The sequence below is a fragment of the Colias croceus genome, chromosome 29 (genome assembly GCF_905220415.1).
Source record: "Colias croceus chromosome 29, ilColCroc2.1".
In the NCBI taxonomy this organism is placed as follows: Eukaryota; Metazoa; Arthropoda; class Insecta; order Lepidoptera; family Pieridae; genus Colias; species Colias croceus.
This window is the reverse complement of record NC_059565.1, coordinates 932,851-948,932: the sequence shown is the minus strand read 5'-3', so window position 1 is coordinate 948,932 and position 16,082 is coordinate 932,851. Positions and strand designations below refer to the sequence as shown.

Here is a 16,082-nt window from a genome sequence, read left to right as displayed (position 1 = left end):
ATATGAAACAAATTATTGTAATCTATAATATAAAAATGAATCCCAAAATGTGTTGGTAAGCGCATAACCTGAGAACGGCTGAACTGATTTCGTTCATTCTTTTTTTATTATATTCCTTGAAGTACGAGGATGGTTCTTATGTAGAGAAAACGTGAATATGTACCACGGGCGAAGCCGGGGCGGACCGCTAGTTACTGATATAAATATATTTTGTTTTCAGTCGGTACACGAAGAGAGGTTCGACCATATATCAGCCATATATCATCTATTAGTCGATAAACTATTACAAAAAGACGACAGCGCACAAGCAGGTGAGATTTATTATAAACTAATATTATTAAGACGATAGATTCTATTTTTTTATGTGTGTTTATTTATAAGCCACGTATTAAAATTATCAAATTATGCAAGTTTGTATGGCTTAAGTAAAAAATTACTTAATTTAATAAATTATTGAAATTGCGTTTAATTATGTTTAAAAGTTTACTGGTTTTCTATGTACGAGTTCTGCTTTCTTTCTTTCTTAAGTCTATTTCTATACTACAGTCTTTGTTTTCTATCTTTCTTAAAAGATGTATATCTTTTTCAGATTCATTAGATTCAAACACAGGACTACCATTAGATCTTACTGGTAAAAAGGTGAGTCATGTAAATTCTACATCGAATAAATTAGAAAGTTTATTATAATATGATGAAAAACCTTTTTTTTCTTTGCTCTGCCACGTAAAAACTGATGTGTCGATTTAGCTGAAATTTGTAGTGCAGGTAGCTTATGATCATATGTAAACTGTAACACAATATTATGATTGTTAAAATAAACTGCAATAAGTAAAAAAAAAATGTAACGAAGTTTTTCTTAATTAACCTTATTAAGTATTTTTTTTTCAGAACGACAGCGGTGATGTAGAAAGTATGGAGGCGGAAGAAACTCTCGCTTACCTCACTGGTGATGGTCAGGAACACGAATTGGAAAGGGTAAGGCTTATTTTTCTAACTATAATGATGTATTATTTAGTTAGATATATATATATTATGTAATATTGACATGATTTTAAAAGAGCAACTATCGAGTTTCTTGCCGGTTCTTCTCTATAGATACTGCTTTACGAATCGGTGGTAAATGTTAAAAATACTTATGTAATAAATAGTAGTCTAATTGATTAAATAAATGTTTCAGTTTGAGTTTTGAGTTTAACTTATTGAAAAATTTCATGCATATTTTGTGATGTAATCGTAACGTATTTGCATGTTTTTTTATGATTTTTTTTTCATATAATTTACCATGTATCTTATGATGTATAATTCTCATGTATTAACGTGTTTTTATGCATTTTTTGAAGTGAAACTTCTTTATCGGGGTTGGAAAAAAATTTAGTGTAACATTTTTTCGCTACGCGTGCCATTTTTCCGTTACGCGCCATCTTTTTCTTATCCCTACCACGCGTGTTTCGACGTATTTCTGTAATGTTGCATATAGTAAATTATTTTTTTAAAAATAAGGTCATAAAGAAGTTTCACTTCTTACGTGTACACGCACACATTTTTTTCATATGAATTAACACATCCCCCACTTTTCCCCCCCAGTTCGGTGACATATCCCCCCCCACGGCTGAAGAGCCCCGTCAGCGCGTGACGGACTGTCACGCGACGCGACGTCATACTGTCGGCCCCGGCGACTGTCGGCACACGCATGCGCAGGTGAGTGCGTACATACATACAGTGTGGCTAGTGTGAGTTTTCATCGAGTAAGAAACGTTACTATCGCGTCTGCGTCACAGCGAAATTTGTATGGGGAATCAAAGCTTCCCCATACGTCCGCTAGGGGCGCTGTTCGATTTCCCATACTAATTCGGCTGTGACGCAGACGTGATAGTAACGTTTCGTACTCGATCAAACTCACACTAGGGGTACAGACTGACAGATAAATCTGTACTTTACCTCGAATCTATACAACTATTTATTATTATATACTGTAATGTTAAATGGTTTGGTACAATAAATGGTTAAATAAATAAATAATATTATAAAGCTGAAGAGTTTGTTTGTTTGAACGCGCTAATCTCAGGAGCTCCTGGTCCGATTTGAAAAATTCTTGCCTTGTTAGATATATGTATATTAATATATCACACTAAGAACAATAGGTGCAGAGCAATGCGGGTAAAACCGCGGGGCACAGCTAGTATTACATATAGACTGTCACACATTCTTTTATAATTTTAAAGGTTTGTCTTATACGAATAAAATCAAAGGTTTTTGTGTAAGCGCCATCTATTAAATAAATGTTATACTATTTGAGAATAAACAACTAGGCACACAATCACGCTTAAAAATCGTCCAAGGCAAAACTGCCTACGCATGTTAGGCAGACTGATCGACGCAGACGCAGACGAGTCTGTTATGACGTAAATCCATACTAATATTATAATTGCGAAAGTAACTCTGTCTGTCTGTTACTCAATCATGCCTTAACTACTGAACCAATTTGCATGAAATTTGGTATAGAGATATTTTGATACCTGAGAAAGGACATAGGCTACTTTTTACCCCGGGAAATAGGATAGGTTTAATCCCGGAAATCCCACGGGAACGAGAACTATGTGGGTTTTTCTTTGACTGCGCGGGCGAAGCTGCGGGTGGAAAGCTAGTTTATTATATTGATGCAATATTCATAACGCAAAATACTACAAAGTATTTAATATAGAAAGTATATGAACAGCTATTTCGTTAGTTCTTACATCTCCCGTATGGTCTAGTGGCTAGGATACCTGGCTTTCACCCAGGAGGCTCGGGTTCGATTCCCGGTACGGGAAATTGTTTTTTTTTTTTGTAATTGGTATGTAGGAATGAATTTTATCGATTTTTAATTTTTTTTTTTTGTTAATAATTTTATTTTATTTTCTTCGTAAATGTCAAAATCTTTATTAAAATGCAAACACAAACCAACTTAACATTTTTTAATATACATATATTTGATGAACAATATTGTTTCACTAGCCGTGCCCCGCGGTTTCACCCGTAGAGCTCCGCTCCTGATGGTTTTAGCGTGATGATATGTATAGCCTATAACCTTCAACGATAAATGGGCTATCCAACACTGAAATATTTTTTTCAATCGGACTAGTAGTTACGTAGATTAGCACGTTGAAACAAACAAATTCTTCAGCTTTATAATATTAGTATAAAAAAGTACAATTTTCAACATAATATTTAATATATTTTTTATATATAATTTAGGTTGGAGAGCTATCGTCTTGTGGGGCTGCGTCAGCTGACCTTAGGCCTGCGCCCCTATGTGCGTCTACACATTTACATGTAAGTATTACATGATTATTATAATCAACTTGTATAAATAAAAATGTTGTGTGGTTTTATGAAACCACGGTAAAAGTGAAACTTTTTTTCACACTATAGACATTTAACTAAAAATTATCGTATTTGTACGATAATTATCGTGCGTCACGCGACATGCGCTACACAGACCAAAAAGTTTGAGACGATGTAATAAAAGTTTCACTTTGAAAAATATAAAAAACATTTCTTTACCATTTTTGTTGCAACATTAAATTTTGGAATAGTTTTATATGTATTTTGCTTACTTAGTACATTAAAAAAAATATATCTGACTATTTTTTTTATTATTTGTTCTATGTGTTGTTTCCAAAGCTAGCGTTTTTCGTTTGGTCCTACTTAATTTTTGAAGTGAAAACTTCTTTAGCGGCGTTGAGCACTTTTTCTGTTGTATAAAATCTTAAACTCGCGTCAGGACACGTGACCTGATCGAAAAAGCGTAAGGGTCAACTCACACCAAAAGAGCGGCGAAGCGCAGCGAAGCGGAGCGCAGTTTCCGTGTCATATGAATTTTTACTTTATTGTCATTACTATAAAGCTTATTATCGCCTGAGAAATTCGAGCCCGCGGCGCCGCTGGAATTCCGCGCGACTCGTTCGAGTTTCTCATGCGATAATAAGCTTTATAATAATGACAATAAAGTAAAAATTCATATGACACGGAAACTGCGCTCCTCTTCGCTGCGCTTCGCCGCTCTTTTGGTGTGAGTTGACCCTAAGACGGATGGAGAGTAGACAGCTATCCCCTCTCTACTACGTTTTCACTTCTGCCGGCACTCCCGGAGTGCAACCCGTCTTTTTTTTCTGGCGGTTTAGTTTTCTGTTTAAAAATTATTGTTGTTTTAAGTAGAAACGTCATCTGTATATGTATGTTGATTCCAGCAACAAGCGGCAGCCCGTGTTGCTATATTACCGCACACGGACCTGACGAGCACTAATAGACAGTCAATTTAGAATATTTTTTGTATAATCTTTAGGATTAGCTTTACAAATTACGTGCTAAAAGTCCGTTTCTATGGGTCTTTCGATATTTTTTTGTCGAAGTTTTATCGAAAACGTACTTCAAACTAAGTGTGTAGATGTCAAAATTCTCCACAGAATTGCCTTGTGATTTTTATATATATATTTATATAAAATCTCGTGTCACAATGTTTGTCCTCAATGGACTCCTAAACCACTTAACCGATTATAATAAAATTCGCACACCATGTGCAGTTCGTTTCAACTTGAGAGATAGGATAGGTTTTATCCCGGAAATCCATCGGGAACGGGAATTATGCGGGTTTTTCTTTGAAAACGCGGGCGAAGCCGCGGGCGGAAAGCTAGTTTCTTATAAAACTAGATAAACGGGTGTTCCATTAAATATGAAATAGTGCTTAATCTCTAATACGTTAATACACAAATGTTAAATAAACTTGATGACTACTTCATTGTGTTACTGTTTCTAATTAAACGTCCACCACTGTATATATTTATATAAAATCTCGTGTCACAATGTTTGTCCTCAATGGACTCCTAAACCACTTAACCGATTATAATAAAATTCGCACACCATGTGCAGTTCGTTTCAACTTGAGAGATAGGATAGGTTTTATCCCGGAAATCCATCGGGAACGGGAACTATGCGGGTTTTTCTTTGAAAACGCGGGCGAAGCCGCGGGCGGAAAGCTAGTATATTTATATATGTATGTATGTTGGTTGCAGCAACAAGCGGCAGCACGTGTTGCACTATTACCGCACACGGACCTGGCGGGCAAGCTGCCGGCGGTGCAGCACCGCCCGCCGCACCACTTCAGTGTCAAGGACCAGCACCTGCTGAAGCCGCCGCAGGCCATGTTGCATCACGGTCAGTGCTGTGTTGCACACAGAACATATACAAGTGATAACTGCGTTAAAAACAACCGACTTCAAACTTGCACTTGCAAAATTTACAAATACCCACAGACAAAAAAGCTCATAAAATAAAAACTACCGGGCCTATCCGAATAAAATTTTTATGGGACCAATTCGACACCATCCCGCATCGAACAAAAAAGAATCGCGTAAATCGGTTCAGAAACCTCGGAGTAACATACCGGCCGAATTGATAACCTCCTCCTTTTTTTTGAAGTCGGTTAAAAAGAGGTTAGAAAGGCATTGTAGGTGGGCAGACGCGCCAACGATATGAGCACTGCTCACATCATCATCATGCGTTTGATTAGTTCCATTTTAAATCGCGTGATCGCGCGGCGCTATGATTGGCTAGATTTGAAATTGCAAATATGTGCGTAAGCAGACTTGCGCGGACTTGGCCACACCCACAGGCGACACCGGTTCTTATAGGAACGGCGAATTATTGCCATTCTAACCTGTTTCATATGTTCTGTGGTGTTGCATATAGCAACGAGTGGGGTGTTGCACATAGCAACGAGTGGGGTGTTGCATATAGCAACGAGTGGGATGTTGCACATAGCAACGAGTGAGGTGTTGCATATAGCAACGAGTGGGGTGTTGCACATAGCAACGAGTGGGCAGTGTTGCACACATCAACAAGCAGCAGCGCGTTTTGCTTGTGTTGCCTATAGCAACAAGTAGTGCGTGTTGCACACAGCAACAAGCAGCCGGCGGTGCAGCACTACTGCCGCACACGGACTATTTTATGTTTTTTTATTGATACTTTTACCTATTTTACCGTAGCATTGCAACTTAAATACTAGTGACGTAACGATACATGTTTTCGCCGATACGATATCGATTGCTTGGTAGAAAAATAAATAGTAAATAATGCATAAAAGTTACCAACATTTAACAGAGACTCAACTGTAAATCGTATTCTGTCAAATAAAAATGCCAAATCAAAAAACAAGAGAAACATTTATTTTAGTATTATTATTTTACAAAGTCACTTAAACTTAGTAATACATATACAATCCGTAATCAACTATTGGATGAGTTTTTTCAGGAAACAAAGTCGACCTCCCGCATCGTTCATTGAGCGCGGTTTTTTGAATTGTTTGATTTCGATATCGGTTGTTTTATAATCGGCGATACCGATATATCGGTATCGGTATGGTTACATCCCTACTAAATACATATTATTTTTATTAATTAATAATATGTAATAATATTTATATTTATTAACAGCGTCTTCATTCGGACGTCGCGCGTCAGACGGCGGCGCGCACGTGGGTCGGACACACTCGCCCGCGTGCTCGCATTCACATCACGTAAGTATACGGGGTTGCGGGTTGGTTGGGAGAAGGGGTTAGCGGGGTTGGTTGGGGAAAAGGGTTTAGCGGGGTTGGTTTGGGAAGTAGGCTGGTTGAGCGGGGATATGTTGGGGGTTGAGTATGGAAAATTACTTTTGCTCTTTTTGTAAATTTACGTGCTCACATTCACATCATGTACCTATAATTAATCAATTAATTACTAAAAAGTAATAATAATTAATAATTCATGGTAATTTAAATAATTCAGTCAAATCCGAATAAAATGTGTTTATAATATAAATGATAAATAACTGCATACTTACATAAATAAGTCTTAGCTTTTACCATTTTTTTTAAGTTTAAACACACAATCATTTGCATTTCCGTTTGCATTTAACACTTTGACGTCTAAATCTAAATAATTTAAATAGTTTCACTTTCACTTTGGATTTAACTTTGACTTTACATTTCAGGTGTCAGACAGCGGTACGACGAACCGGACCGACGATTCGGAGCGTACAGAGGAACAAACATCCGAATCACAGTATAATAGCAATTTGTGCAGGTTTGTATGAATTTATTGAAGAATTGAAATAACTTTTAAAACTTTTAGCTGAAGGGAAAAATAATGAAAATGTATAGTTTTTTTGTTTTATGACTAGCTGTGCCGCGCGGTTTCACCCGCATTGCTTCGCTCCTGTTGGTCTTAGCTTGATGATATATTATAGCCTAGCCTTCTTCGATAAATGGGCTATATAACACTGAAAGAATTTTTCAAATCGAACCAGTAATTCCTGAGATTAGCGCGTTCAAACAAACAAACTGTTCAGCTTCATTATATTTGTATAGATAAGAATATTGAATTAACTTTAGGGTAAAATACGTTTTTTTTTTTTACATAATTTAGTTCAATTAATGCACACATAAAATTGAGATGAATAGACATTATTATAATATTCAGGTTTATGCACATGCACAAAAGTTTATTATCCGACTGTAATCTTATGAAAAAAGATAGATATCAATTTGTAAATACCAACTTCATTAATTTATTAAGATCTTTTACTGTCATGTTACTGATTAAAATAATATTTAACAGGTACATGTTAAATCGCGGCAGCAGTAAACGTCACACGATGGCAACGCCAGAAGACGCGGCTACTGTATGCGCTTCCACAACCATGGTGAGTCTGGTCTTAAATCTTAATATATATAAATCTCGTGTCACAATGTTTGTCCTCAATGGACTCCTAAACCACTTAACCGATTATAATAAAATTCGCACACCATGTGCAGTTCGATACAACTTGAGAGATAGTTTAAATCTCAAATCGTTTTAGAGAAAGCGGGCGAAGCCGCGGGCGGTAAGCTAGTAAAATATATATCATAGATACCGTTCCCGTGGGATTTCCGGGATAAAAAGTAGCCTATGTCCTATTCTGCGTCTTCAGCTACATACATACCAAATTTCATTGTGATCGGTTCAGTAGAATTTTCGTGAAAGAGTAACAATTATAAACATAAACTTTCCTCACAAACTTTCGTATCTATACTAATATTATAAAGCTCTTCAGCTTTATAATATTAGTTTGTTTGAACGCGCTAATCTCGGGAACTACTGGTCCGATTTGAAAAATTATTTCGGTATTAGATAGCCCATTCATCGAGGAAGGCTATAGGCTATATATCATCACGCTAAGATCAACAGGAGCGGAGTCACGCAGGTGAAACCGCGGGGAACAGCTAGTTTATAATATTATTCGGACTAGTAGGAAGGAAGGCAGTTGGTATAATGACATTGGTTTCATTATAATTATTATCTACAGAAATAATAATGTGATAGAGATGATTTTATTATTACTTCATATTCATTAAAAGAGTACCTTTAACTATGATATTCATTGAAATAACTTTATGCTATTAATATGTTTTTTATTATAATCCATATTAATATTATAAATGCGAAAGTAACTCTGTCTGTCTGTCTGTTACTCAATCACGCCTAAACTACTGAACGAATTTTCATGAAATTGTTATGGAGATATTTTGATACCAGAGAAAGGACATAGGCTACTTTTTATCATGCGAAAATGACGCCATCCCGGAAATCCCACGGGAACGGCAACTATGCGGGTTTTTCTTTGACTGCGCGGGCGAAGCCGCGGACGGAAACCTAGTTTCCTATATTTTACTATACTATATTTTTTAGGCAAGTACATCACCATCGTCGTCAGCGAACATAAGAGTAAGGAGGACCGGTTTATTAACGGTCACAGAACGGCCGCCCGGTAAGATGTGACTTGTAGTAAAGTAGTGTTAGTGTAGTGTAGTGTAAGTGTAGTGTAGTTGTAGTGTAAATTTGACGCACTTGATTTTCAAATTTTTTGAAATTTGACGCACTTGATTTTGCAATTTTGGTTGGAGTGTAGTTTATTTAATAGTTTACTACAGACATTTGATAAGCGTTATTGAATAGTATAACTTTTTGTGTGGTTTTAAAGGCTTATCATTTTAAATAAGTTTCATTTTGAGTATTAATTATATTAATTAAAAAAAAAAATGGTAAACGAATATACAAGTGCGTTGAAATTGTTTGGTTTTTTATATGTGTGTTAGTTAGTTGTTTTATATATAGATGTAGCAATTAATTAATATAATATTACGATACAAAAGTGCAAAGACTTTCTTCTGAATAAGTTTTATGACCAGGAAATGGGTTTCACTGATCGATTTTTTTTTTAATAAAAAGATATAGAAAGTTGATTTAAATTGTTTAAAATAATTGCTACGTATATTGTTGTGTGTCGTTTTGATTATTTTTATAATATTTGTGACGTAACTTTTCAAATTCAACGTCACAAATATAATTTTAACAAAGTATGCAGTTTTTTTTTTCAATTTACAAATGTTATTTTAAAGACGTTTCAATATATGTATGGTCAGAATGTTAATTATTTGAAATTTAATTTTTTTAAGTACAATAAAAAAACTGCATTTTATATAATGTGCTTGGTGTGTTTTATTCTTTTTTATTTTGAAGTGTGATTTGTGATATTTTTAAAGATAACTATAGAAAACAATGATTGATTCTACGGTTACAGTTCTAAAAATAATAATATGTAAAATGATTTTTTAATATGTACTTGAATCAAATTTTTAATATACACCTTACGTATTTTAATTTTCAAAAAAATCACAATTCACCCTTCTTAGCATGTTGCATTCCATGTTTTAATTTTGATTATTTTTTTTGCCTTTTCGCCACTTAGTAATAAGTCCAGAACTAGTCATGGAAGTCGAAGCGCGTATGAAACGAAACTACATGCCGCCATCTATACAGTACAATGCTGGTTACTCCAGCCCCCCCCACACGAACCCCCCACAACCCCCGAATCAGGGGTCGATAACCGCGGGAACCCCCAACTATCCTATATCAATGAAACCCGTGTTAGAAACGATACCACAAGGCAGTGTAATGGGATCGATAACTTCGGGAACCCCTATCAACCCCCTGACCCCGGTAAACCCTCCGAACCCCGGGTCTATAGTGTCAGGGACGCCTATTAATATGGATATATTCCCGAATTTCGGTTTTACGAATATGGGTTCAATAACTAGTGGGACTCCAGTGTTGGCGAGTAATATGGGATCGATTGGTGGGACTATGGGATCGATAACGAGTGGGACTCCAGTACCGACACTATCTAGTGGGACTATGGGATCGATAACTAGTGGCACGCCAGTACCAACGCTGTCTAATAATATGGGATCGATAAGTGGCAATATGGGACCCATAAGTGGGACTATGGGACCCATAAGTGGAACTATAGGATCGATAAGAAGTGGTACACCAGTACCAACACTATCTACCGGCAATATGGGATCAATGAGTGGGAATATGGGATCGATAACGAGTGGGACGCCCGTGCCCACGCTCTCTAGTGGGAACACGATACCGAGCGGATCTATAACATCGGGAACGGCTATAACCTCACAATACACAAGGCATAGGAAATACTCTGGGCCCAGAGCGAAACTACAAACGTTGGCTACAGTACAAGAAATGGGTAATTTTTTTGTATTTTTTCCAAGGTGGAGGGTAGTTTTAAAAAAAATGGATAAGTGGTTGTTTGGTCGTTATATAGTAAAAAATATAAAGGTGCTTGATTTATGGTTATATGTATATGATAAAAATATAGTGTGTCGGGTTGTGATGTCGATTTTTTTGAAGTTTAAATCGTCGTAATTGTAAAAATTGGAAAGGTCTTTTAAATCTTGTTTTTATAGGGTTTTTACTCAATGGTTTTGTGGTTAAAAAAGGTATAAAACTATAAGGTTGGTACATAATAATATGTTTAAAGTGACTAAAAGTAAGGTAGGTCACATTTTTTGCAATTTTTTGGGAGTTCACTATTTTTTTTTTTTGCAAAGTAGTTAGTCGCACTGTGTTTGCTTGTGTGTGTGTGTGTGTCTTGTATAGTATATTGGGGTGTTATATGTATGGGACAAAATTTGTGTTAACTTTTTATAATTTTTTTATTCTAATATTTTTTCTATAAAAATAAGAAAATATAAAGCTTTATTTGGATATGTCGCTTCGTAAGTTTAAACGTTTCCGAAGTTAATTGATAAAATACGGGTTCGATTCCCACTACTAGAAAACATTGTTCAATCAATTTCAATTTGAGCAACAATATATCTAGTCTTAATTAATTTTGTATCTTAAATCAGAATATTTTACAACACTAGAGCAAAGGATAGTACAAGAACTGTCGTTAAGTCAGTTATATTCTTTATTTAGAATACTTTTTTATGCAAAATCAATAATTTAGACAGTTTTCCTATATTATGTAGACAACTTATAAATATTTTTTTTATCATCTTAACCTCGCTACAACATGTATGTATGTCCACACACAGCTCGCGAACACCCGGAACGCTATTCACCCGTGCGTCGGGCGGAATGCTCGCCCCCAAGACAAACGCACGATATAGCGTCCGCGAGACTTGAGTACCAGCAGTTGCAGGTGTGTATGGGGACAGATTGATAAAATATTTTTACAAACGACAAATATTTTTAATTACGAAAAATAGAGATAAAAAAATGTGATTTTTTTTTTGAGGAAATGTAGGAAGGTAATGCAGCAGTTGCAGGTGTACGGATAGGTTGTTGAAAAAAATTACAAAAAATGTGAAAGTATGAAAAAATATTTTTTTTGAAGACGGATATTTTCTTCTGGCTATGTTTTGAAATATTCATAAATTGTGTGTGACGTTAAAAGTAGATGCAAATGTAAGGTTACAGCAAAAGTGTAGGCACAGATAATAATACATAATCACTACATAGTATAAAACAAAGTCGCTTTCTCTGTCCCTATGTCCCTTTGTACGCTTAAATCTTTAAAACTACGCAACGGATTTTGATGCGGTTTTTTTTAATAGCCGCGGGCGTTTAGCTAGTACATAATATAGTTTCTATTTGTTGATATTCAGGTAAAATAAAATACAAAAAATGGTTGATAGCTTTTATTCAAATATTTTTTTACATGATAAATTAATTGACATGATAAAAATACAAAAATATTGTTAATTTTTTGTGAAATTTAGTTACTAGAGCACTCATAAAAAATATTTTTTTCTACAGCGTGGCTTAGAACGAAGGTCGGGGCAGAGCGCTAGCGCTTCGCCCTTAGAGCCGCGGTTGCATGCGCCTGCGTCTTTACCTGGTAAGTTGATTTTAATTTAATTTTAATAGAGAATGTTTTAACAAAAAAAAACTTAACAGAAACTTATATTTCTTTACTTCTGTATTTTCATAGAAAAAAGTTATCAAGTATAAGTACCTATTTTAGAAATATTTTCAGTATTATTGTAACGAAGTTTTTTTGTAAGAATTTGCGAAAAAAAATATTCCTGTATACAATATTCAATCTATTAATATGTTTTGTTCTTCCCAAATCATTATAATTCATAGGGCCGATTTTTCAATACTTGGTTAAAACTTATCCGTCCAATAAAGGACACGGATAATATTAAAATATCACGTAAACTGTCAAATACGGGCAATTAGAATACGTTTTTAAAATGGTAGTTTTATACATTATTCGACGAATAAATTTTAACCAAGGATTGAAAAGTCAGCCCTTACGTGTGAATCCTATTTTTACGATAAATACGTATACAAGTAATAATGAGCAGTTAATTTTTCGATTATCCAGTTTTTGCTTCGTTTCTCATCTCTTACTTTATTAAAACAACTAGCTTACCGCCCGCGGTTTCGCTTGCTTTCAACGACTTGAGATTGAAACTATCCTATCTCAAGTTGGATCGAACTGCACATGATGTGCGAATTTTATTATAATCGGTTAAGTGGTTTAGGAGTCCATTGAGGACACACATTGTGACACGAGATTTATATATATTAAGAAGATAGATACATTTATAGTATATTATACAAATAATGTTTCTTGCAGGATCACCAATACACGCGGGAGCTTCGCCACCGCTCGACCTGTCTGGTGATAACACGAGAGACAGGGTGATTATTTTTTTATTATATACTTACATTGTATTTGCTATTTACTATATACATAAAAACACCTTTCATGTAAACTCAATTCCATTTACAGCATACATATAATGAAACAAAATGTGCTTATACAGAAATAAAAAAATACTAGAAAGGTGTAATACCTTTGATAATATTGTTTCGAATTTTGCAAGTTTATTTGTTATGTTTATAAGCAATAAAAAGTTTGTAAATGTATATGTACATATAAAATTATCATACATACATATGTATTACTAGCTTCCGCCCGCGACTCCGTCCGCGCGGAAAAATTAAAAATTTTTTTTTTCTACGTATTTTTCCGGGATAAAAAGTATCCTATTTTATGCCCAGGATAATAAGGTATAATTATACCAAGTTTCATCGAAATCGAACCGTTAGTTTTCACGTGATGCCTGAACATACAGACAGACAGACAGACAAAAATTTTTTTAATCACATATTTGGGTTTGGTATCGATCCAGTAACACCCCCTGCTATTTATTTTTTCAATATTTTCAATGTACAGAATTGACCCTTCTACAGATTTATTATATATGTATAGATGATAATTTAATATAATAATATGCTAGCTAATTTATACCACGCATTTATCAAAACCATTTTTATTCTCAGGACCTCGCGCTCAAACTGGGGCTGAACCTGAACACCCTGTATACAGCGCACATACAACCGGACGTCCTAAAGTCCATCCATTCCTACGGGAGCTTCGGCAGAGCCTCTCCAGCAAGTCCAGGGTCCCCTCTTCATCAGATCACCGAAGGTCTGAGCTACCTCCATACAGGATCCATCACCAGGGGCACTCCACAACCCAGTTCCACGCCGCTGGACCTTCGCAGCAATGTGGACATGGAAACCAGTTACCCCCAACTGCATCCAATGGTCCACCCCCAAATACACATGGTCACACACAGATCGCTAAATAACTCCCCTATTTCCAACCCTGGATCCCCCCTAGATATGATTCAAGAGGAAATCTCCAACGGGAATAGTACGGACAAATTTCAAAACTACCCCTTTACAAATAACCCCCAAATCAGTTTGACGGACTGTCTAGGGTCAGAAATTACCCTAGTGGCCTCATCATCTGAAGACAGTGTGGATAGTTTGGAAAACGCGAAATATCCTTTACCGCAATTCGTTATTTCTGAACCGTCAGAAATAGACGATCGGCCGTCCATTACCAAGGGTATTGGGAGGAAAGTCAGTCAAGAAACGGAAATAGAAATCGAAAAGGACACAGAAATGCAGTCGCCCAAAGAAAGTATTGATGAAACTAGCAAATACCTGGACAGGCCGAGGCGGGGAAGTGACAAATCGTTAGGATTTAGCGATGATTCTCTAAGCAACGATTCGGCGAACGTTTCCCCGAACTGCGAACATAACATACAATCTATTTATTCGAATATAGTCAGTATTAGTTCGGGTTTCAGCGAAAACAGAGGCAGCTTTTCAGAACACAGAGAGTCTTTTTCCTTTTCGGACAGAGGAAGTTTTTCAGAACGTGGTGATTTTGGAAGGTCCTCGTTTTCGGAAAAAAGCGATTTCGGAAGAGGCAGTTTTTCGGAAAAGGGCGAAACGCCCAGATCAAGTTTTTCTGCGCAAGGCGTGTTAGGAGAAGTCAAGGAATATTACGAAGATGTGTACATGCCGAGAGAGGGGGAAGAGCCAGCTATAGATCAAATACAAAGATCCACGATGGATCTACGATTGACGGAGATATGTAGACCGGCAGAGCAGAAAATACCGATTTTGTTAAACCCACAGCAGATATCTTGCGTTCAGGAATATTACGAAGTCGCGTTATCTACAGTGTGCTCACAATTAGATTCTCAACGGATAGTTGAGTTGCTCATGGAAACGATAAATACAAGAGTACCGCCTCAGAACATATTTGTTGAGTCAGCTAAAAATAGTGACGAGGAATTGAGCGGATTTCTCAATTTAGAGTACTCTGGGGGTATTCAAATTGAGTTGGTGGTCTGTGAGGATAAAGCTAAAGAGATGAAAGGGCTGAAGATGAGGAGGATCTCGGGAGATCAAAGGGAGTATGGGAAGCTGTGTCAACAATTGATCACCAGTTTGACGGTTTGAAATGTGAGGGCGGACGGAACCCGGTTTTAAGTCACACTCAAAGTTACACTCAAACTCAAATATTTAAAATGTTAAAAAGTGATGAAATATAGAATGTTCGTTCTGGAACTCAAACTCAAACTATAACTTAAATTTGAGCTCAAATTTTTAAATAATCCAAATAAAGAATACTTTGTCACGGTTACGGTTCATACTTTAATTCAAACTTAAACTCAAACTCAAACTTAACTCTAAACTCAAATAGAATATTTTGAATACACAGAAGCCGTTTAAATGTTCGAAATAAAGAATGATATTCATACTTGAACTCAAACTTAAATATTTAAAATGACTGCAGCGATTTTAAATTGTCGAAATATGGAACGCTGTTCACTTGAAACTCAAACTCTACAACTTGAGCTGAAATCTATATTATATTTATATGTATATACTAGCTAACCGCCCGCGGCTTCGCCCGCTTTCTCTAAAACGATTTGAGATTTAAACTATCCTATCTCTCAAGTTGGATCGAACTGCACATGGTGTGCGAATTTTATTATAATCGGTTAAGTGGTTTAGGCGTCCATTGAGGACAAACATTGTGACACGAGATTTATATATATTAAGATAAAAATGAAACCCGTTTCGCGTTGTCACGGCATCACGTGTGAACGGCTGAACCGATTTCGATAATTCTTTTTTTATTATATTCCTTGAAGTACGAGGATGGTTCTTTTGTGGTGTGGATGGTTCGAGGACGTTTTCTCTACATAGAGAAAACGTAAATATGTAGTACGGACCGCTAGTATTTAATAAATCTTTGAGAAGCGCTTTTGAATGATCGAAATATAGATTGATGTTCATACTTCAACTCAAACTTAAACTCAAACTCAAATATAGAGTTTG

At 36.0% G+C, this 16,082-nt stretch overlaps 1 protein-coding gene and 1 non-coding gene across 3 annotated transcripts in view; both read left to right on the top strand.

Moving 5' to 3' along the window:
• The window catches only part of LOC123704327 (MAP/microtubule affinity-regulating kinase 4), a 59,680-nt gene extending 44,097 nt beyond the window's left edge, over positions 1-15,583 (top strand). The window contains exons 9-23 of one of the 2 annotated variants that reach the window (XM_045652660.1): positions 221-311; positions 590-639; positions 889-975; positions 1,585-1,698; positions 3,235-3,312; positions 5,052-5,193; positions 6,471-6,553; positions 7,009-7,100; positions 7,635-7,719; positions 8,745-8,823; positions 9,805-10,602; positions 11,456-11,562; positions 12,180-12,261; positions 13,009-13,073; positions 13,719-15,583. In XM_045652660.1, coding sequence (XP_045508616.1) covers positions 221-311; positions 590-639; positions 889-975; positions 1,585-1,698; positions 3,235-3,312; positions 5,052-5,193; positions 6,471-6,553; positions 7,009-7,100; positions 7,635-7,719; positions 8,745-8,823; positions 9,805-10,602; positions 11,456-11,562; positions 12,180-12,261; positions 13,009-13,073; positions 13,719-15,197 — 3,432 coding nt within the window. In that variant the 3' untranslated portion in view covers positions 15,198-15,583. The remainder of the gene's footprint in view (positions 1-220; positions 312-589; positions 640-888; positions 976-1,584; positions 1,699-3,234; positions 3,313-5,051; positions 5,194-6,470; positions 6,554-7,008; positions 7,101-7,634; positions 7,720-8,744; positions 8,824-9,804; positions 10,603-11,455; positions 11,563-12,179; positions 12,262-13,008; positions 13,074-13,718) is intronic. The other variant, XM_045652661.1, reaches the window with a different exon arrangement.
• On the top strand, positions 2,739-2,810 carry Trnae-uuc. Its single transcript has one exon. It is a non-coding gene; the product is annotated as a tRNA-Glu (tRNA).
• Positions 15,584-16,082: the final 499 nt, after the last annotated feature.